This window comes from Ursus maritimus, unplaced genomic scaffold (genome assembly GCF_017311325.1).
Source record: "Ursus maritimus isolate PB19 unplaced genomic scaffold, ASM1731132v1 scaffold_29, whole genome shotgun sequence".
Classification (NCBI taxonomy): Eukaryota; Metazoa; Chordata; class Mammalia; order Carnivora; family Ursidae; genus Ursus; species Ursus maritimus.
Window position 1 is genome coordinate 25,615,315 of NW_024425452.1, and position 24,284 is coordinate 25,639,598.

The 24,284-nt window shown below is 41.2% G+C and overlaps 1 protein-coding gene across 1 annotated transcript in view; it reads left to right on the plus strand.

Annotated features, from left to right (window-relative positions):
• KCNQ5 (potassium voltage-gated channel subfamily Q member 5) overlaps nt 1–24,284 on the plus strand; it is a 489,866-nt gene that overhangs the window by 449,803 nt on the left and 15,779 nt on the right. The window contains exon 10 of the mRNA XM_040643667.1: nt 15,544–15,652. Coding sequence (XP_040499601.1) covers nt 15,544–15,652 — 109 coding nt within the window. The remainder of the gene's footprint in view (nt 1–15,543; nt 15,653–24,284) is intronic.

The window sequence follows — 24,284 nt, forward strand, 5'->3', positions numbered from 1 at the left end:
GGGGGGTGTAAAAGGACAATGTGAGGACTCTGCGGTGATGGAAAAGTTCCCTGTCTTGACTGTGTCAATGTTAATATCACAGTTGCGCTATTGCACTGTAGCTTTGCAAGATATTAACATTGGGCGAATCTGAAAAAAGGGTACACGGGGACTCTATTATTTCCTACAACTGCATGTAAATCTACAATTACAAATTTAGATTTATGATTACAACTTATAAAATTGGAAGTCCAATAATCTCAGCCCTTCATGAAAGAATATGATGACTCCTTGCTCAGCGTTTCCACTCTACCCCCACGCCTCCATTCCAGAAGCAATTCTTTCTTTCTTTCTTTCTTTTTTTTTTTTTTTTTGGCTGTTTCTTCTGAGGCTTCTTCTGTTTTTTTCCATATGTTTGATAGTAGGTGTGTATAACTAACTTCTGATTAATCAGTTTTGAACATTCTCTGTTCACTTCCAATTCTAGTAAATGAAGATTTAGCTCTTTTCTTTACTCTTTCTCTTCTGCAGATCCTCCCGTCCTTCCAGTCTAGGTTTTGTAATTTTTTTATATTTATTTTTTTGTTTTCATTTTATTTTTTTATTTTCCGGTTTTCTAATTTTTGGTAAGCCAAAATTCAGTGTCTACGTGATATGTATGTGTGGTATTACTGTACTACAGTTGTTTCTTACTTTGTGCTTTCCCCGTAGTAAATAGATGCCCTTTTATAATTCTTCTCATATCTTCCAGTAATCTGTCAATAAGATTTTCCACAGGATCGATTTCATCAGGTAACTGATCAATTCTGTTGTGACTTCTCTTGGAGAATGCATCCTGGAGACCTCCCTCCTCCTTTTTGCTAGGTTGACTGTTCTCAAGCCTGCTGCACAGCCATTATCTTTTGAATTTCTTTTGAATTTTTTTCTAGATCGAATTCCCCGTTTACGGGGGTCTCACGTTCATGTCTTCCTTGATTTACTCTCATTTCAGATAGTAAAACTCTAATACTTTTTCAGGTAAAAATAGGGTATGAGGACGGAAGGCATGACGCTGACAGCTGTCAGCGTGCCTGTCCCTTGTCCTACCTAGACGGATGACCGTCTTCCCCCGGATCACTGTGATCACGCGGGAGTTTTCCTTCACCATCATCCTGTGACCCCTGCTGTGTCTCCTGTGCCGGGTCCTCCTCTCTGTCGGTTTACTTTCCTGTTTTGATGAGGTACATCAAACAGGACATTCTTGAGAAAGAATGCAGGGAAAGCAAAAAACAATGTTTTGATTTTGCATGTCTGATAATGGCTTTTTTTCCATTCCCATGCTATTTGATAGTTTGCTTGGTATAGAATTTTAGGCTGGAAGTAATGTCCCTTCAGGATTTTGAAAACGTTGCACCCCTGTGTGCTTCTTTTCAGCATTGTTAAGCCAAAGCCATTCTGATTTTTGTATGTGACCAATGGTGTATTGTTTATCTTCACTATGTAGAATCCATTTTTTGTCCCCAGTGTTCTGAATTTTCATAACGATGTTTTTTTTTGGTATGGATATATTTTTAGCCACTATAGTAGATTCTCAAGGGGTCATTTCAAACTGATGATTCATGATCTTCTGTTCTAGAATATTCTATTGTTCATTTTTAATTATCTTCTTCCTTCATTTTCTCTGTATCTCTTATGGAAATCCATAAGCTGTGCCTGTGGACTGGCCTTCTGATTTTCTTCTTTCCTCTCTCATTTTCCACCTCTTTACCTTTTTGCTCTACTTTCTAGGAGTTTGGGGCAACTCTGGGAGTTCGTGGTCCAGCCTCTTACTGAGATTTTTATTTCTGCTGTCACTGCTAGGGTTCTTTGTTGCTTTGGTGTTTACTGTGTCCCTTTATTCTAACTTCCTACTTTTGTTTCATAGATAGTCTCTTACCTCATGTCTGTAAAGATACTAATGACCATGTTTTGAAATTTTTTTTTCGTAGTTTGTTTCCTTCTAGCTGGTTTTTGTCTTCGTCTTTGAGAGATTTTCTTCAGGGATTTTCATGCATTTCGTGCATGTCTTTTCATAACAAAGTGTGGAAGATGACGAAGGTGACTGGAATTTCTTTTTTTTTTTTTTAAGATTTTTATTTATTTATTCGACAGAGATAGAGACAGCCAGCAAGAGAGGGAACACAAGCAGGGGGAGTGGGAGAGGAAGAAGCAGGCTCCCAGCGGAGAAGCCTGATGTGGGGCTCGATCCCATAATGCCGGGATCACGCCCTGAGCCGAAGGCAGACGCTTAACCGCTGTGCCACCCAGGCGCCCCGTGACTGGAACTTCGAAGCATATGGTTGGGGCTGATCACCTTTGATCTTCAGCATGGGTTGACCTGGGTTTGCCATTTCTTGGGAAATGTCTAGTGTCAGTACCTTTAGCTCTTTTCTCGGGCTGATCACATTCTGCAGGGAATACCTATCCAAACTGCCATCTGGAGGATAAAGGTCCTGCTGCCATTGTTATGATGGTGACAGGATGCCAGTTGGTTTTCAAACTTCAGGCTGTATATGGTCACTTGATAGCTAGGTTTGGGGTATAATACCCCTTCTTCAACCATGCCTGATGACCCTTTGTCCAAAGGCTTCCAGTCAGTCTCCTGCTGGAAAAGGAGAAGAGCATATGCCTGAGGGTATGGGGCAGATTGCACACAACCTTCCTTATCTTAGTTATTCCCAGAGATGCCTAGTGCTGCCAATTCCTGAGCCTTTTGAGTTTTCTGAAGTGTAAATTTTGTTATTTCTCAGCTTTTCCCAGTGTTGGCATAGGGTTTTCTCTCTGGTATCAGCTAGTCAGTTACCTAACTTGTCCATCTGCTTTCCCACTTCCAAAATTATGTTGTTGCTGCCTCCTCTTCTGTTCCTTTTATGGGCTTATGTCTTTTTAAAAATAATCTCATCACTATAGCTTTAGTGGGTTTTTGAGGGATCAAGATTAAACTTGTATGTTCAATCTACCATCTTAACCTTGAAGGGAATTTCTGTCTTAATTGTGTGTGTGTGTGTGTGTGTGTGCGTGTGTGTGTGTGTGTGTGCGTGTGTGTGTGTAGGCATGTATATGCACGTGCTCGATCACAGCATTCAGTGTATTTCTTTTTTTTTTTTAAGATTTAACTTATTTATTTGTCAGAGAGAGAGAAAGCACAAGCAGGGAGAGCAGCAGGCAGAGGGAGAAGCAGGGTCCCCACCGAGCAAGGAGCTTGATGCGGGACTCGATGCCAGGACTCTGGGATCATGACCTGAGTGGAAGGCAGACGCTCAACCGACTGAGCCCCCCAGGTGTCCCTGGGCCACCCAGGTGTATTGCCGACTGTGGTTAGAAATCAAAAAAATTTGGAAACCACTGCTAGGCAATGCCAACAACAGAGTGGTCAAGTCCAGTCAAAGGTTAACTGTATTTTCTCTTTATTATGAAAATCTTCCACGGAGCTAAGGGAGTTTTAAAGGCATGTAGGGCCATGTTTTCAGAGTGCGATATTCACAAGCTACGCTAGGTATAACCCTCTTTGGGGGAGAGGGGAGGTAAGCTGCACTTTCTCTGGTAGTGTATTTGAATGTACCTCTTCATTTCTGTTATGGGTACTGGAACTATTCTGGGTCCCAAATTTTCTGTTTCATGTCAAGAACGTCATAACACCAAAATAAAATAAAATAAAGTAAAATAAAATAAAATACACAGAAAGCACAGCTAAATTATGTAATCTTCAACTGTGCTAGCAAGATTTGCTATATAAATTACATCTACTCTGGTAAAAAAAAAATACACAGGAAAATGCAATTGCTTGTTCAAAGTATTAAAGTTATATCTTTAACTAGAACATTGCCTTAAAAATTGAAGAGGATATTTTATTTTAAAATCAATGTATGCTGCAGATGTGTATACTTGGACTTTTTTTCCAATAAAAAGAAATTTTGGGGTTTTCAGAATTTTTTTCAAATACTGTAGCATTTTAATTCAACAGCCTAGAAAAAAATAATGGGAATATATTCACAGATGCATGAAAAATTTTCTTGTGACATTATTTTTTATTTCTGTGGGAATTCAGTGAGATGGTTTCTGAATCCTTAATAAAAACTCATTTTTAAGTTATTTACTCCAAATCTCCTAAAAATCAGAATTGAGTAAACACTGGTCACATGACTGAAATTTCATAATTTGTCCCTACAATATTAGCAATATAAGCTACTAGGATAAAGGTCATATTTGGAGAAGCACAAAGGAGTGAATATCCAAAAGTGACATATGACGGTACACTATGTCTCACTGTAATATAATTACATTTCCGCTAATGTTACATTGTTCCTGAAGAGAAAAATAAGTCTGGATTGCCTTCTTTATTATATTAGTATGGATGATTTAGATAGCTAGACAGAGATCCCTCTTATTGTACTGATGTTAATTTTTTTCTATTATTTACTAATTATAAACTTACAGACCCAAGAATTTAAAGTGGACCTACAGGTTGCATTTCACCTAAAAATGAAAGTGCAGCATGTGATACTCACTCAACAGATATTCACCGAGTTCTGCTATAGAAGTTATTCCTTCTCTTACTTGAAACTTATTTTGCCTCTTAAATATTTTCATGGACCCCTGGGAGAAAATCCTATTTTATTTTATTTTTTAAATTAAAGTATAGTTGGGGTGTCTGGGTGGCACAGTTGGTTCAGCATCCAACTCAGTGTCAGCTCAGGTCATGATCTCAGGGTCCTGAGATTGAGCCCCGCATCGGGCTCTGTGCTCAGCATGGAATCTGCTTCAGATTCTCTGTCTCCTCTCCTTCTGTCCCTCCCTGCTCATGCTTTCTCTCAAATAAATAAATCAATCTTTAAAAGAAGAGAAAGTATAGTCAACATGCAATGTTACATTAGTTTCAGGTGTACAATGTAGTGATTCCTGTTGGTATTTTGATAGGGATTGCGTTAAATCTGTGCATTGCTTTGGGTAGTACGGTCATTTCAACAATATTTGTTCTTCCAATCCATGAGCATTGAGTGTCTTTCCATTTGTTTGTGTCATCTTCAGTTTCTTTTATCAATTTTATAGTCTTCAGAGTAGAGATCTTTCACCTCCTTGGTTGATTCCTAAGTATTTTATTATGTTTGGTGCACCTTTTTTTTTTTTTTTTTTTTTTTTGTCTGAATGCCATGCCTAGGACTTCCAGTACTATGTTGAATAAAAGTGGTAAGAGTGGATACCCTCGTCTTGTTCCTCATCTTAAAAAAAAAAAAAAAGAATCTCAGCTTTTCACCATCAAGTATGATGTTAGCTGTGAGTTTTTCATGCCTAAAAAAACTCTATTTTAAAATCCTGTAAAAATTAAACATTATGAGGAAGTACTGGATTTTTTTTTTACAGTAAGTTACACTTTGTAATCAGTAAGATCAATAGCTAGAGTAGAAGAGGAACCTCTCTTACCCTGATGGTTCTCTTATTAAATATTAGTACATCGCTCCTCTAGGTATTTGAGATACATCAGAGAACAAGATCCTGGTCTTTGTAGATTTTACATTCTACTAGGGAAATAATAAACACCAACAAGTAAATTGTTTGTATATTAGAGTGTGAGAGCTGTGGAAAAAGGAGAGAAGGGTAAGGAGACACAGATTGGTGGAGGAGGGAGGTAAGTAACCGTACATAGGGGGGTCCGGCTAGTTCTAAAGAACTGAAACTGAGCAGAGACCATAGCAGCTAAAGAGCCTCCAGGCTTTCCAGAGAGGATTCCTCCAAGATCGCCCTAAGGAGAGGTGCTTGGCTTCCTTAAGGAGCAACTAGGAGGGCTGGGACAGAGAAGGGAAGCCTGGAGGGAAAATAGCCAAGGGAAAAATGATGGGAAATAAGGACAGACAGGAAGTGGGGGAGGGACAGACATACGGGGCCTTCTAGTCCTAGTAAAGATGTGGGTTTTTACTCTGGAAAAAAATGGGGAGCCATTGGAGACTTGCACACAGAGAGACATGTTCTCAGTTTTCAAAGGCTCGCTCTGCCCTAAACAGTCCTGTGTCTCAGGCGCGTGCTTTAACCTTGCTGAGCTACAGTTCCTCCATCTGTAAAATGAGCATAACACTTCCAAACTGGCAGTATTCTATTCTAAGTTCCAGTTTGTATTTGTAAACCACCTCACATCCAAGGACTGAATGAATTATAGCTATCATTAATAAGATGAAGGGCCGGGGTGCCTGGGTGGCACAGCGGTTAAGCGTCTGCCTCCGGCTCAGGGCGTGATCCCGGCGTTATGGGATCGAGCCCCACATCAGGCTTCTCCGCTGGGCGCCTGCTTCTTCCTCTCCCACTCCCGCTGCTGTGTTCCCTCTCTTGTTGGCTGTCTCTGTCTCTGTCGAATAAATAAATAAAATCTTAAAAAAAAAAAGATAAAGGGCCCATGCCTCCAGGCCACAAAGTGCTCGAGACAAAAGCCCTGAATTCATCTCTCTCTAAACACAAAGTTGAGCGACTAGGGCCATCATGACCTCTCAGCTGACAACTTCTTCAGTGAAGACACTTGTCTCTCAACTTAGGGAGATGATTCACCCAGTAAACAAGAACACAGTGAAGTGCTGTTTACCCAACCACAAAGTTTGAAAATCCTAAATCCAGGCATTATTGGACAGGGACCACTGTCCGGGGGCCTGAGGGAAATGCTTTCCGAAGCAAACATTCATTGAGTGTCTTCTCTGCACCACGGAGTGTTTTAGGGGCAGGAGGCTCGTGGATGAGAAGATACATGAGAGACAGATTCATAAATGAAAAGACATGGTCCCTGCCCTCAGAGTGTACTGTCTAGCTTGTAAACAACCAAGTATAATACTATGTGATAACAGTCATAGAGGGGCGCCTGGGTGGCTCAGCGGGTTAAGCGTCTGCCTTCAGCTCAGGTCATGATCCCAGGGTCCTGGGATGGAGCCCTGCAGCGGCTTCCTGCTCAGTGAAGAGTCCGCTTCTCTCCCTCTCTCTGCCTCTCCCCCCACCCTGCTCGTGCTCTCTCTCTCTCTCTCTCAAATAAATAAAAATAAAATCTTTTAAAAAAAAATAACAGTCATAGGGATACATGTTCACAGTAGAGGAAGACAGGGCTGAGTCAGTGTCGGGGATCAGTCTGCATTTGATGGAGGTGGTAAACTCCTGAAGGGCTTGTAATTGCAAAGCTGGATCTGAGACTCTAAGCTTTGTCGTGCTTCCCTCTATAGCTCATCCTCTTTGCTTTGGGTAACTCAAAATAACAGTAATTGCTAAACTTCAAAATAAAATTCAAGTTTTCAAAATGGCACAAAATTTGTATGCGTGCTGAAATGTAAATGGTTTGTTCTGAATATTCTGATGTTCTCCCCATAGGGAAGAGGGCACCTTGCTTTTGTGGTGCCCTACACATAATATGATCCATCAACTGCAAATTTAACACCCAGAGATTTCCAAAAAAAAAAGAGAGAGAGAGGAGAGTGGATGGGGGTGTATAGTGCCTCGAGAAACCGTTGGTAGTCTGATGCAGCTGGACTATGGGATGGAAAGGCTGTCATGGGGTGAGGTTGAACGAGGACCCCTGAGCTATCTGAATAAAGTTCCCTCACAGGGCAACCAGAGCTGTCCTACTTGCCATCTGGGTTGAGAGATTGACTTTGACATTAAAATTCAGATAATCGGGGCGCCTGGGTAGCGCAGTCGTTAAAAAAGCGTCTGCCTTCGGCTCAGGGCGTGATCCCGGCGTCTCGGGATCGAGTCCCACATCAGGCTCCTCCGCTGTGGGCCTGCTTCTTCCTCTTCCACTCCCCCTGCTGCGTTCCCTCTCTCACTGGCTGTCTCTCCGTCACATAAATAAATAAAATCTTTAAAAAAAAATAAATAAATAAAAAAAATAAATAAAATTCAGATAATGCAGAGGAAGAGCGTGGAAGGGAATGGGCCAACATTTAGTAGGCTTTCCCTCAGTGTTAAAACTATAAACAAATTATTCTCATTCTTTATGATTTAATTTAAAATTCGAAGTTTCTATAGTATGTATTACTATTATAATAAGAGGAAAACTAAGTTTAAAAAAGCACTCGAAAAGAAAAACATCTAGAACAAAACATATTATCTGGAGTCTTTTTCTGGGTTCCTTAACAGTACCTGGAGAACCCAGTACATCCTGTTGATGACTTAGCAGCAGCTAACGCAGAACGGAAAGGCTCTAGCCAAGGACTAGTGGAATGAAGCACGCTACCCCAGCAGGGCCCAAGCAGTCATTCTAAACTCTAGTTGGGTTAAGGGAATTGCCTTTGGACTAGCCCATGGCTAAAATGCAATCTCTAATTTTAGGATGATATTTAAGGTGTTGGGAAATGATCATGGGGAAAGGTAATTGAAATACAACCAGCCACAGAAGGAAGGAACCCTTGGAAAACAAATTCTAATTCACAACAGTTATCATCACCATTAATAGTGGCCATTTTAATGTGTGTTCCCCATAGCATAATAGAATAGAATCATAATATGCTTTGTTTAAATTCCCAAAATAAAAATGGATTGTGAACTTCTAGCCCTCACACTTTCACTGTAAGAATTACATTGTAATAATGGTTTCCTTTAAGTTCTGGAACTTGGGAAGATTTTTTTTCCTTCACTCTCATTGTTTTTCTATTTTTCAAGTACTCTATTTCAAAAAGCATATAATATTTTTGTCATAGAAAAACATCTTTAAATGCCTTATGGAATTTTAAAAGTAATACAAATCATTTATAATTTCATACCCAATACAGCTATTTTTTATTTTTATATATCCTGTTCTAGCTGGTTTTCTTTTTGTATATCATTGTACACGGTTATAATCAACATGAATATTTCATTTCATATTTTAATTTTACTGAACATTTAAAAACACATACTTCCATATTATTATACGCTGCTCATAATTATCTTTTTTGTAGCTGTGTAGTGTACCATCATGGTCAAATACTGTAATTTACTATAATTTAGTTTCCTCCTTTGGGACATTGAAATTTCTACAAATATTTCTCTATAATGGGCAATAATGCAGTTCATATTATTGCATTAAGCTACCTTTATTTCCATTTTGAAATTAGTTTCCAAAGAAAATTTCTCTGATGTAAAATTGTAAGATTGCTGATTATAAAATTTTATCCAATTTACATCGTCCCTAGCAATGTCGGAGTATACCAGATTCACCTCAGTTTTGTTAGTATTAGCTATTATTCTTTTGCTAATTAAATTGGTATAAGTCCATACTTTCACATAACTTTAATTTATATATTTTTCATTTCTAGTTAGGTTGAATAGTTTCCTGCCATTTTTTTTAAAGATTTTATTTATTTACTTGACAGAGAGAGAGAGACAGCCAGTGAGAGAGAGAACACAAGCAGGGGGCGTGGGAGAGGAAGAAGCAGGCTCCCAGTGGACGAGCCTGATGTGGGGCTCAATCCTAGGACTCTGGGATCACGCCCTGAGCCGAGGGCAGATGCTTAAAGACTGAGCCACCCAGGTGCCCCATCCTGCCGTTTTTTGATACTAATGGTCTCTTCTGATAGGCTTATTTATACATTTATATTTTGGATTGTGATCCATTCAAATAAGCTCCTTACTCATTATAAATATTAAGCCTTTTTATATCTTTCCACTTTCTTCCCAATCAAGCATTTTTCTTTACATTGTAATTTTGTTATTTTAGGTACTAGCAGTGTCTGTATTCATGATCAAACTGTCAGCTGTCTCCTCTATAATTTCTTCTTTGACCCAAACATCAGGACGTTTTCCTTCCTCTACAGACAGAACAAATGTTTTCTGCTACGTTTTGACAATTTGATTTTATTTTGATCTTTGAACATGTAAGCTCCTTGTGCATAAAAACAGTAGTGACTCCTTTCAAAGAGAACAGTGCCAAGGCCTGTAAAGAGTGGGCTTTCAGGGACGCCTGGGTGGCTCAGTCAGTTAAGCAACCAGCTCTTGGATTTGGCTCCAGTCATGGTCTCAGGGTTGTGAGATGGAGCCCCGCTTGGGGCTTGATGTTCAGCAGGGAGTCTGCTTGAGATTCTCTGCCTCTCCCTCTACCCTCTCCCTTGCATGCTCGCTCTCTTTTTCTCTCTCAAACAAACTCTTTTAAAAAGGGGGGTGCTTCAGATGGCTGAGGAATAGAAGCAAGAACTGGGATTCTGAAAGCTGAGTAAAAAGATGAAATCTTGCTTCCATATCACCAATTTGTCAAGGGGTATTTTTAAATTCTTTTTCTGTTTTCTTTTCTTTTCTTTTTTTTTTTTTTTTTTAAGATGCAATCATTTCCTCTTGTCTTGTGAAGCACCTGCATTGTCTCAGATTGTTCCAGTGCACTAGTGCTGTTGGGGGAGACATGGAGAATTAGTCCAAATCCAATGGCGGATTAGTCAAACACACTCTTCAGCTCTGGCTGAGAGAAACCATGGAATGCCATTTTTTGGCCTGGGTCTCAGCCCTCAGTTTCCTCATGTTACTGGTCCTGAAGGTGTTCTTTGTATTGAGTTGTTGTTTTTTTTTTTTAACACTCCCCAACTGATTCTAACATGCAGGCAAGGCAGAAAACCATTGTAATCATTTCATCAAGAAATGTAAAAAGAAATCTGATCCATAAGAGGAGATGATCAAGAGAAAGAACTAGAAACCACTTCTTTTCTCATAACTACCTGCATCTTGATGGCAGAATTTCCTAGTGGGAACAGAAAAACATTCTTTGGACATAGCAGAAGTTTCCAGAATGTTCTTTACTTCCTCTCTCTTCATCCTCTGAGGTTCACATGGTCTTTTCCAAACAGTGAAATAGGTTTTCCAAGGAGAATGAAGTATTTGAAAGCAAATTTTGAATCCTGCTAATTAATAGGAAACTAGAGAGGGTTAGGAGAGATAAAGGGTTGTATTTTAAACTTCTTTTTTCTCCAGGCACAGACCTCACACTGGAGAAAGCTCACCACACCTGGCAGGATTGTCCACAGGGAGCAGGACTTGGGGGAGCACCTCACTCTATGGCATCTTGTTTTTCGTGATTATCTTTTGTGCAGACTGATGCTCCCATGAGCTTTTTTTTTTTTAAAGATTTTATTTATTTATTTGACACAGAGACAGCCAGTGAGAGAGACAGCCAGTGAGAGAGAGACAAGCAGGGGGAGTGGGAGAGGAAGAAGCAGGCTCCCAGCAGAGGAGCGTGATGTGGGGCTCGATCCCAGAACACCGGGATCACGCCCTGAGCCAAAGGCAGACGCTTAACGACTGCGCCACCCAGGCACCCCATCCCATAAGCTTATATACCCATAACCCACACCTCCCAAAATTCCAGGGCAAAGAGCCAGGTGTGGTTGGAGAGCAGAGAGCCACCCTTGGCTGAAAATGTAGCCCCACCCAAGTGTCTTAAAATTCACTAATGGTTTAAAGCCTCTAGGAATCATGTGAAAGACATTTAACGTGTTATTAACCTCACTGGAAAGAAAATGGACATCCTAAGATAGTTATGAAGGAGAAAGACAGCATTTTCCCCCATTTTTTGTGGCTTTGAAATAAGGAAAAAAATTTCCTAAATCAGCCCTTGCTTCAATATATGCCAGCAAAAATATATTTCCTATTCATTTGTTCTGACCAAACCTACAAAAAATATTTTTAAGGACTGAGAATTTATGCCTTGAACAATCAAGTCATTAATGTATAATAATATTCCACAATAAGGGGCATTTGGAATATAATGCAGTTGGGGACTGACTCCCGTCTTCTGTCCAGCCTGTTCCTAAACAGAACGGCTAGGCTGACGCTCTTATTGGGGCATAGGACAGGGGCGAGGCGGAGCTGCATGAGGCTGGAAGGAAACTGTCTCGTAATCATTTGGAATGTTCCCAGTTTCATTGACAGACCGTGTGAACTTTATGGTTCCACTGTCTTTACGTTTGTGCTTATTGTGACAGTACACACCTGCTGATAAAGTTTTCCATTAACTTCATAATTAAAGGACCCCGTATTTTATGCTGTTTAGTTGTTTTGGACACACATCATTGTGTTATGTCGGTTACATGGTATTTTCAAGTAGATAAATCATTGCTACAGGCATTGCAGGATCTGCCTTTCCTGTAGCCTCTCCAGTGTTCCCCAGTTTTCTGAGATAAAAAAAAAAAAAATGGGACCATACTAGAAATGCCTCTCACTAGAGTTCAGATGAGGGAAAGCAGTCACTAGCCTCTTTTCTGAAGGGCAGCGTAGAATACTTTTGTGAATGGGGCACCTGGGTGGCATAGTCAGTTAAGTATCTGGCTCTTGACTTTGGCTCAGGTCATGATCTCAGGGTCGTGAGATCGAGCCCCGTGTCGGGCATGCGCTCAGTGTGGAGTCTGCTTCAGATTCTCTCTCCCTCTGCCTTTCTTCCCCTTTGTGCTCTCTCTCTCCCTAAAATAAACAAATAAATCTTTTTAAAAAGTACTTTTGTGAACTCTGTACCAGGAATCCTGGTAAGTGTGTTATTTGTTATTTCCTTTAGGGAGCTAACATCTGGGTATCTCAGAGGGTTCCATAATGGCACCTGGTGATCATCCAGCCTATACGTGAGCCCCCTGCATCTCTCATCCCACACATACCCTTCTCACAACTCCAGGGTATGTGTATATCCAGGTCTCCTTTAGGGTACGCACTGGCTTAGCACATGGCTATGGTAACCACACTCCTCCAAATACGATTCTCAGTGTTTGGGGTCACTTCACCTGAGACCATAAGAGCCGGGTGCACACAGCCACATGGATGCAAATGTAATGCAAGAGAAGGGAATCCAAATGGCAACAAGAGAGAAGACAGAAAAGTCTGGAAGGAGGCAGAAGGGAGGCTCAGAGTCAGGCAGTATTTAATAGGGCAGCTCCAAAGCCCAACAGCCTAGATTTAAATTCTGGTTCTGTCACTTACCCTTCCTTTGTCCTTGAGCAAGTTTCTTAGCTTTCTGTGCCTCACTTTCATAATCTGTAAAATAGGGGATAATAATGCATACCTCTTGTGGGGCTTGAAGCAATTAAAGTTCTTGGCATGTCGTTAGATTTCCCTAAAAAGCACTTATTATTATTATCGTCGTCATTATTGTCCTTGAGTGAAGATTTGGAAACGATGAAGAAAAGTTTTCTCAATTGTGTTCGTTCCCTAGGGGTGCCGTAACCAATGACCACACACGGGGTGGCTTGAAACAACAGAAGTTTACTCTCTCACAGTTCGAGAAAGCAGGGTGTCTGAAATGAGGGCATCACCAGGGTTGGTTCCTTCCGGAGTCTCCGAGGGAGAAAGCATCCCACACCTCTCTCAGCTTCCAGTGGTTGCCCAAAATTCTTGGTGTTCTTGCCTTGTAGACCCATCAGTCCAGTGTCTGCTTCCATCTTCACTTTCTTCCTGTACCTTCTCCTTTTCTGTCTCGTAAGGATACTTCCGTTGGATTGAGACCCACCCTAATCCAGTATGGTCTCATCTTGAACCTTACCTTAATTACATCTGCAAAGACCCTTATTCCAAATAAGATCATATCCTGATGTTCCAAGTGGACATGAATTTGAGGGCAATACGATTCAGCCTACTATACCTACTGAAAGCAGGTTAGGATCAAATCAGGGGAAGAAATTGCCAACTTCTCCTGGAAGAGTGTCATCCAAACTTGGGCATGTTGTGCACTAGAAGGGCTGTGTTGCGTAGGTGGTCAATCCAGCGAAATGGGCCAGCTCCCCTCAAGCGCGTCACTGAGTCCGAACCAAGTGTCAGACAGAGTCAACATGTGTACTCTCATTTAGATGGTGGCAGACTTCTCTGGAGAGAAGTTGAACATACCCAGCAGGGATAGGCTGCCCCAATGAGGCAGCATGCGCGGCCAGCTCTTTCCCCTGCTCTCTCCCGACACGTTGCATGCCGCTGCCGAACCCACTGTGGAACCCCGAATGCATTCTGACACTGGGTGACACAATGTAAGAGCCTCGGGGAACTGGGTTTTAGTAACATGCTCTGCAACTCACTCGCTCCCCTGACCACCTGTGTGGCCTCAGGTAAGATACTTCCCTTCTCCGAGTCTCAGTTTGGGCTTCTAAAAACCAGGCATGATATCACTACTAACTTGTAAGAGTGGCTATAAGTAAGAAAACTAACATTGGCAGAAGCTTCCCTTAAATGCCTGGCATAAATTTCAATGAGTGGTTGCTGTTATTTTCATTATTGTGAGGTGGCAGCTCTGTCTCTCCCTCTTACTAGGCTGGAGGGTAAGAAGGCCAAAAGGACCACGAAGCGGAGCTGTGAAGACCCATCTACATCCCTCCCCATCCCACTCCTCCCGCTCTTGGCACACGGGAGACTGGGCAGCCACACAGCAAATAGCTTCACTAAATGACGCCCCCGCTGCAGCCCAGATATAAGCACTGCTTCAGTGAACGGACTTCTAATAGCCTTTCAGGATTTCGAACCCAACCAAGACAACCCATGGCAAATTCTCTTCTTTTCGTGACTTAGCAAATGAACACTGGGCTGAGCAAAGGCAGCCGAAAGCAGTGTTAATGCTTTGGTGTACCTCAACATTTAAAGAGGCTTAAATAGTATTTGGAGGCCACGTAACCCATCTCTCAGGAGTGTGCTTTCATTACTTTATTTACTTACTACCAGGGTAATATATATTAGTTATAGGAATTTTAGAAAATACAGCCAAGCAAAAAGAATAAAATCATTGCTAATCCCAGATAGATAGATTTTTTAAAAACAATCAATTGTGATGTTTCTCAGTCATTGGCCTTCGACATCATTTTAACAGCTTCGTAATAGTCCATTATATAAACATACCAATATTTATTTAACCCATCCCCCATTCCAGAAATTTTAACTTGTTTTCAATATCTTGTTGCCAGAAACAAAGCTGCAATGATATGAGTTGATTTCTTACTAATTTTATAAATCTTTATTAATTTCTTATCTATTATCACCCTTCTCCTTTTGCAAGCTTTGCAATTAACCCGAAAATTAATTTGCTTGGTTTATTAGGAACCGATTTTATTGTCCAATCTGAAAATCTTCTCAGTTTTGGCTATACTATCTTACGCAAGCTCTCTTCTGAGCTGCCTCTGTCCAGTAACTAATAAGTAGCCAGTGTTCTTGGACATGGCTGCTTCCACACTTGTTTGGGGCATGGGGCTAATGGGGTCAATGTCATGGGCTTCAAGCTCTATGTTTACAGGCCAGTTAAGTATCCAAAGACTATTTGCCTAACTCGAAACAGCTGTTATTTAAATACTGGCAGTTAGTTTCAAAAGAACTGGGCAACAGAGCATGGGTAGATCAACGAAATCCATCACCACGACTGGAAAGACAGTGTCAACACTGGAAAACAGCTCAGAAAGGTATCCGTGTCGAATCACATAAAATTAATAAGGTTGTAGGAAAAAAAAAGAAGGAATCCTATTGGGGAAAACAATTGGCTGACCTTACCTCTCTTGACTTAACAAGCTTCGTCTCTGAGTCCCCCCCGTTCCTGTGTGAGTCCAGTTCGGCAAACATGTTGTCAGTTGCTGGTGGTGGTGTTCTGTAACTGACCATTTTTTCTTGCAGCTGACACGGCGCTCGGCACTGATGATGTATACGATGAGAAGGGATGCCAGTGTGATGTATCAGTGGAAGACCTCACCCCACCGCTTAAAACTGTCATTCGAGCTATCAGGTTGGTGGAAAACCTTTGACAAAATGAGCCAGAGACCTACCTCTGATTATTTGAATTTATATTGTGAAGTTCTTTTTCCTGCAGGTAAACCTCCTGAAATAATTCATTTCTCTGCTCCTATTCATTCACATGCCTATTCAATGCTGAAAGATATTTTCTTAGTACAAAACTCTACTGTGTTCGGCACAAAGTGTGTTATAAAAGGAGGATTCGAAATGCCAGGCCATGCCAGAGAGATTCAGTGAGAACTGGCTTCTCATGAGAATTTGTGGGCTTTCAGGACATTTTGTGTATAGACACAATTGGATTTTTAAAATTATTTTTATGACTTGATGCTCTGATCCGTGTTCTGTATCTTACATCAAAGAAAAATCCCACCAAGTTATTTCAAAACAGGTTGAATTCTAAAAGGGGGACGCCTAAAGCCCTCTGCAATGACTTGCTCCTCTCTGGCTGAATGTAACGTTAAACGCTGCTCTTTTGTTTTTTAAGTTTTTATTTAAATTCCAGTTAAGTTACCATACAGTGTTGTATTAGTTTCAGGTGCGCAATATAGTAATTCAGAACTTGCATACAACACCCTGTGCTCATCACAAGTGCCCTCCTTAATCCCATCACCTAATTAACCCATCCCCCGCCCACCTCCCCTCTGGTAATCAACAGTTCGTTCTCTATAGTTGAGGGTCTATTTCTTGGTTTGTCTTTCTGTCTTTTTCCCCTATGATTGTTTTGTTTCTTAAATTCTACATAGTAACGGAATCATGTGGCATTTGTCTTTCTCTGACTGACTTCTTTCACTTAGCATAATTCTCTCTAGCTCCATCCACGTCGCTGAAAATGGCAAGATTTCATTCTTTTTATGGCTGAGTAATATTCCATTGTGTATATGTACCACATCTTGATTTTTTTCTCAGATCTCGGGTTAGGGTTAGGATTAGGCTTAAGGTATGTGCCTCGTATCCTGCATTTCAGAGACCTCTCCGGAGGGTTTCGAGTTAGGGATTAGGGGTTAGCGTTGAGGAGCAGGCTTAGGGTTAGGGTTAGGATCTGGGTTAGGGTTAGGTGAGGTGTCCAGCATCCTGCAGTGCAGAGATCTCTCCAGACAGTACAACCCCATACTTCCGCTGGGGTGAGAGTACAGTTGGCAGTCATCCACGAGATGAGAAAAGGAAGGGACTTGGGGCTCTAAATACTCTTTAGATATTCAGTTTAAAAGCTGATGTTAATCTGCTTCCTTTCCAATGGCAGAATCTAAACGAGTACCCAAAGCAACTCACCTTTCTATTTCCAGGATCCACTCCCTCCAAAACTTAGGATCTGGACTAAATAAACTGCTGCAAGCTCCGCCTGCCTAGTTTAATCCCTTTGGGAGAATTTTAATCTGTCCGTGAACCCTGAGTGACTTTGTTGCAAAGAAATACCTCTGATCTTTTTGGCTCTCTGTGCCTCTTACCAAAAAGCCGGAAGAAAACTTAAAATATCCAACCCAACTTAGCTGTCCAGATATGTAGTCTAATTTCAGAGATCAGCATGACTGATATTTACGTCTATATTTAGTTGGTCATTTTGTATCATTAGACATTGCTTTACTTGATGTTTGGGAATCACTGGGAAAGCAGAAATGAGTTATAAAGATTTTGATAAATGTTTGTTAAGGCAAAGAAAATCATGGTTGATGAAAATGTGTACCCAAGAAGATACTTAAACCTTGTCTGTAACGGCACCCTAAAAAGAAGTGAAGTAAAACCCAGTTACTTCTCAATGGAACCCTTGAGCAACAAACCCTATGGGTGGAGGACCATACCTTCCTATGTGCCCTGGACCATCCTAGATTATGCCTCTTGTCTCATCATAATTGTTCATTGTCGATACTCCCTGTCTTTCTCAAAGTATCCCAGTTTGGACAATTATATGATTACCCTACCCCTGGGGAGCCTTAGGTAATGTTTAAGCCCAGAAAACCCAAGGATATGTAGTAAAATGATGCCTGAAGCCTTCAGTTAAAAGGGACAGAAAGGGTCTAGAACTGCATTGTCTAATATGGTGACCAGTGGCCACATGAGGCTAGGTAAATTTGAATTAATTTAAATTAAATTTAACTTAAAATTCAGTTCATCAGTGACACTACCCACATTTAAAATGCCCAATAGCCGCAAGTGGCTACGAGACTGGGCACAGAAGACATAGTGCATTTGCATCATTGCGGAAAGTTCTATTGGACATTGCTGGTCAAGAAGTCACCTTGAAATTCTTTACATTCATTCATTATATGCCTCAAAGACCCTAGAGTGAAGGTGGGGCAATTCATCCACAGATTAGTCTGACTTGGAACAAGTACCATAAAATCTTATCTAATGGGAACAGATTAGGTTTCCTAAAAGTCATAGTTAACCCAATTTGCTCATTTCCCAAGACCATCCGAAGCGTTCTGCTTTTGCCTCACAACCTATGAAAAGAATTGTGAGCCACAAGAAAGAAAACGAAATAGGTTTATTCTGCTAGCTAAGCACTCTAGCGGCAGCTGAAGATTTACTTTTAAACCATCCTCTCGAAACCTGCCTGATTTTTGTAAAGTCCTTTGCAGAATTCCCTTGCTTTTCAGAATTCTTTCTTGGTTCTTATTTTTAACAGGACTTTATTATTTACGTGTATCTCCTTTTTGTGAATTTCTGAAGCTTTCAGCTGGCTCCTCGTGACACTTGAGGGGAATGTTTTTCTTCCCCATATCCTGATTCTGAGTTCCCCTTAAAATTCGTGGATTCTCTACAAACTCAGTAGCTACGCTCAATAGTTAATAACTTCATTGGAAATCTTTGACTCGTGATACTACTTAATTTCTAAAAATACATGATTAAAAGACCCACCAGTACAATTGGCAGTTCTGAAAAGGAGTTTGCTGATGTAAATTCCTAAATCTTATGTAAAAGTGTCCTTTTCTTGAGTTCAGTAAAATAAGTAAGCTGCATTGCAGTTGATGGGAATGTCTTTGACCAGAACATACCATTTCTTACAGCTCACCTACAGTGGTATTTTACATATATAATATATATTATATATAAATATATATAGTACCGATTGTAAGTGCGAACCATCTGTTATTCACCCTCTAAAATACCAACCTTGTTTTGGTATTTTCCTTGTTATTTTTTGGTCGTTTGATTATTTAATATGAAGAGTTGAATATGCCTTTTGTCCTCCAGTAGCTCTTACAATAATGATAGTTTTTCCTAAGAGCCAAATTAAAATTAAGATGTGTAACAGAAAATATGTATTCTACTGCAAAGATGACAACATGGAAAACAAAACCACTGCATCCCCAAAGAGCAAAATAGAAGTTCTTGCTTTGGTTACTAATATTTACTAAGCATCTGCCATTTTTTAATTTCTGGTTATTTTGGGGAGTGAAGACTCTCTGAGACGACTAAAGCCACTCTCAGTACTTGTCTGGATTGTATTACCCACATGCACTTTGAGACTTTTTTTTTTTTCAGTGACTGGCATCACTTTTTATAGTAACGAACAATGGCTATTCTTAGACATTTCCAAAATATGCCTTAAAAATTAGAAGAATACTTAGTTTTGTATAATTCCTCCAGGATTACCACAGATTATTCTCAAAATGTTATTTAGTGGGAGTGCACAAAGTTGCTGGAAATGTGTTTTAAACTCATTACTGGGAGTGTAGATTGTACTTATTTTTCACAAGTGTTCTGTATCTTGTTAATGATTTAATACAAACAATGTTAATTTTCTTTTCATTCATTCATAGAAAAGAGTTTCTAAATAGAAAGATGAGGGGAGCCTGGGTGGCTTGGTGGGTTAAGTGTCTGCCTTCCACTCAGGTCATGATCCCAGGGTCCTGGGATTGAGCCGACTCTGCAGGAAGCCTTCTTCTCCCTCTGCCCCTCCCCCTCCCTTCCTCCTGTCTGCACGTGCTCTCTCAAATAAATAATTAAAATCTTTTATGAATAAATAAAGAGAAAGATGACATTAGCAGGGAAGTAAACAGATTGACAAGCAAATTGACAAACTCTTGAACATTCTACACACTTACTTTTCATCATATCATGGTGTGTTCATTCGCTAGGGCCTCCACCACAGAATACCACAGACTGGGTGGGTTCAACAACAAAACTTTACTTTCTCACAGTTCTGGAGGCTGGAAGCCCAAGATCAAGGTGTTGGCAGGGTTGTTTCCCCCAAGGCCTCTCTCTCTAGCTTGCAGATAGCCACCTTCTCACTGAGTCCTTACGTGGTCTTTCCGCTGTGCACCCACAGGGTCCAAATCTCCTCTTCTTACAGTGACATCAGTCAGGTTGGATTAGACCCTACCGTGGGTCTTATTTCAACTTAATCACTTCTTTTAAAGCCCTGTCTCCAAATACAGTTATATTCTGAGGTACTAGGGGCTAGCGCTTTAACATGTGAAATAACAATTCAGATAACACATGGCAAGATACTAGTTCTCCTATCACTATTTAACAAATACTTTCTCAGGAACAATATCAAAATTTTCAGAGTAAAAATAAACCCATAAATTACCTTAGATATGTTCTCTCACAATATAAAACATCTGGATATTTGGGAATATCTAAAGAGGTTGACTGTTACCTTTGAACCTTGTACTTGGCATTGTGTAAACACTACATAAGTGAGAATCTTGCACAATATTTCTCACAAAAATTAATATATGCTCATTAATTCAAAATAAGTAATATAAATAAATACATAATAGATAAATCATAAGTGTTTAAAGTTATCTCCAATACAAGTCTATAGTTATAAAAGAGTTTCAGAATAATAATTTTTATAATAAGTTTTTATTTGAGTATAGTTGACACACAATGCTGCATTTTTAGGTGTACAATATAGTGATTCAACTTCTCTATACGTTGTGCTGTGCTCACCCCGACTGTAGCTACTGTCTGTCACCATACAAAGCTATCACAGTCTCATCGACTCTGTTCCCCATGCGGTGCATTTTATTCATGCGACTTCTTCATTCCATAACTGCAAGCCTGTCCCTCCCCTTTCTCTTTGCTCTTTTAGCCGGCCTCCCACTCCACTTCCCTCTGGCAACCATCAATTTGTGCTCTGTATTTATAGGTCTGATTCTGCTTTTTGTTTGTTTACTTGTTTGTTTTGCTTTTTAGATTCCATATATGAGTGAAATCATACGGCATTTGCCTTTCTCAGTCTGACTTATTTCACTTAACACTATACCCTCTAGACTCATTAATACTGTCACAAATAGCAAGATATCGTCCCTTTTATGGCTGCATTATATAGATAGATATAGATATAGACATAGATATAGATATAGATACAGATATAGATATAGACATCTCACATCTTTTTTATCCATCTGTCTATGGATGGACACTCGGGTTGCTTCCATATCTTGTCTATTGTGAATAATGCTGCACTAAACACAGAGGTGCATCTAGCTCTTCAAATTAGTGTTTCGTTTTCTTCGGGTAAATACCCAGTAGTAAAATTACTGGATCATATGTTATTTCTATTTGTAATTCTTTGAGAAACGTCCATACCGTCTTCCACCGAAGCTGCACCAATTTACATTCCCACCAATAGTGCACGAGGGCTCCTTTTTGTCCACATCCTCACAACACTTGTTATTTCTTATCTCTTTGTTATTTTAGCTCTCAGAATAATAATTTGTAAAAATAAAAAGAAGTGTTTGTGTTTGTTTTCCTGTACTGAACTGGCTAAATTCTTAGATATACATACCAAGGCATCGTAGAAGTGCTGTGTGAAGGATTTATTACACAATTGGAGAATGAGCTCTGTCTGTTAAAATGATGCAATGCAAAGCTCACCTGCCTCTTACCTGCACTTTTTCATAGAATTACTCTATCTGAGATCAAGGCCATTCTTAACGAGATCCTCAACAACAACTGTTCTCTCGTCAGCTTGTTTTATACAACTAGTTCTGTCAGGTGTCAAGAAACAAATCAGAATAGCATACAACCTACTCTTCTTGTAAAGACAACCGAAACAACCCAATGGAGATTACTCATTATTCTGAACAGAAATGACCGAGAAGCTGTTGATTGTATCATGTTCTTAACTTCTCTTAACATCTCGATGCAATGATCACCATGCCCGCTATGTTTTCTTGTACACTACCTTGTATTTCCCAACCCAAGCCAGCCTTCTAGAAAATCAAATGAATAAATAAAGTCTGGGATAAAAATTCAAAGAATTCTTTAGTTGAAGCTGCAGCCAACTTTGCCCTGGCACCATTAGCTAATTCGACCCCCAGCCTTCACCCTCCTGAGAGCTGCTCAGAGAAGAGATCCAAGAAATGGCAGCCTCTGTGCAACCTTGGGCAACCCATGTCAACTCTCTGTGCCCTGTTTCCTTACTGGGGAAGTGAGGAAGGTAATAGTATTGACCTTGTACGGCTGTGGTGAGGATTAATTGAATTAACACTTGCAGAGCACTTCGAGCAGTGCTGGGCACATGGTAAGCACTATGTCAATGCTAGCCATTATAACCTCCGGGTCTCTGGGCTCCTTACTGCCTTCCCAGCATGCTGCCTACTGTGCCCTTCCTCTGCTCAGGCCAGACCTTCTCCTTTCTGAGCTCCACTGACTCCCACGGTATGTCACCGGAGAGGAGTGCTTCTTTCTCTCTTCTGAGAGGTGTTCCCAACTTCCAAAAGTTTGCGGCCTTGCCTGCCTGCACCCCCTTCCTCAGGAAGCACTTGCTGTTACCCCTTGAAGTTATGTCCTCACCACCTGCACCGAGGAATCACTCAGAGCAGCACCACTCAGGGCTGGAAGAGCAATATCTCCACCCAACCACAAGCCCATGTTCCGGGTAGATTTCTCCCCCTTCCTCCTCAGGGTGAGCTTGCCGCCTTCCCAGGCACCCTCCCAAGAAGAGGACTGTGAAAGGGAGAAGCTACCTCTCCTCTCCCCTCCCACCCCCGACCCCCCCTACACACACAGAAGCCTGGCTATAAACTCTTCGGTTCCTCCCAAAGGATCAGTTCATGCACTCTGAAAAAAAAGAGAGAGAGAGAGAGTGATCAGGACAGAGCTTCTACTCCGCACCAGACACCAGAATAGACATTAACAAGAAAGATGGATCCCTGCTAGGAATCTTGAAGGGCTGCCAAAAAAGTACAGAGTCGATTATAATGCAGAGCAGCAGATGGGGACAATAACAGAAGTCCGGGCTGTTGAGGCAGATCGAGTGTCAGCACTTACGTGGGAGTTGGCATTCAGGAAGGCTTTTTGGAAGAAGGGGCGTCCTAGCAGGGATCTGGTGGCTTTGTAGGTACAGCCAGGTTATTGAAAGGGGTGTGAGTTTAGGCAGAGGGAAGCGCAGTTGCGAAGAACCAGATCTGAGGACGGTATCGCAAAGTGTCTGGGCTGGTAGGGGGTGGAGAACGTGGGGAGGAGAGGTTAGACTCGGGAGGAGCAGGAACCATTATAACGAGCAAGAAGGTGTGGAGGCTACAGAAGGAAGGAAATTTATCAGCCTGGTGCTTTATTCTAATACTTAGGACAACGACTAACTGCAAGGAATGGATTGGAAAGAGGGGACCATTGTTGTGACCATACCTGGCTCTGCCCGGGGCCAGCCAGTGGTGATGAAAAGTCCTGAATGACAGATTTCGGAACTCTTCAGACACGAGAAAATGATAAGATTTGGATATTTGCTGGTTAGAGAAGACAGAGTGAAAGAGCAGGAAGAATCAGGATGGTACACGGTTGGGGGCTGGGGGCTGGCCACGCAGAGGCTGGCTTGTGGGAAGAGGGGGAGTTGTTGCAACTGTAGAGTTTGCGGGGTCACAGTGGGCCCCAGCAAGCCCTGCTTCAGAAGCCCAGGAGAAAAATCTGGAATGGAGACTAACTTGGTCGTCGTCGGTACAGACATAGATGCTTTGCAGAAGCATCACCCCGAGGGGAGTGTGGGCGTGAAGACAGAAGACGGTCACCCCAGAATGGAAGGCTCACGAACCTGTAGGGAGCTGCAAAAGGCAGAAGACTGTGGTGGAGACTAACGCCGCAGAAAACAGCGGGCGCGGAGAAGGAGGGGCCGGCAGACAGCGCGCTGAGCCACGGGAGCTCCACTGTGTTCAGTGCTGCTCAGAGGTCAAGAAGATAACGCGTGAGAAGGTCCTTTGGCATCGGCAACCAGGAAGTCACCGGTGACTTTGGAGAAAAATTCAATAGAGGCAAAAGGGTTTGAAGCCAGATGGTAAACAGAACATTTTTCTAAATTATCTATCAGAACCTTTTGCTCTAGTAAGAACATAGATAAAATGTCAAGAATTTCTTTGCAACTAGCAAAGACTCATCAACTCTTCTAAAATTGCTCAGATCTGATCAGCAAAGAGAAGAACCATGATGACTTGTCAGAGTTTCTCAGGCGGATATGCAAATCAGGCCTTGCTGTCACCCTGGGTTGGGTGACAAGGTTTTCCAGTTTCCTTGCCCTTGTGTTCTTCCTATGCTGAAGGGCACGTGCGGGGACCATTGCCTGGACTGTCCCCTAAAATGCATTCTCGACTCCGAATCCTTCTTAAATCTCGCTCCATACTTGAAACAAGAATACTCCACAAATAGAGAAGCAGAGGCACATGTTTGCCGTTGTGGGT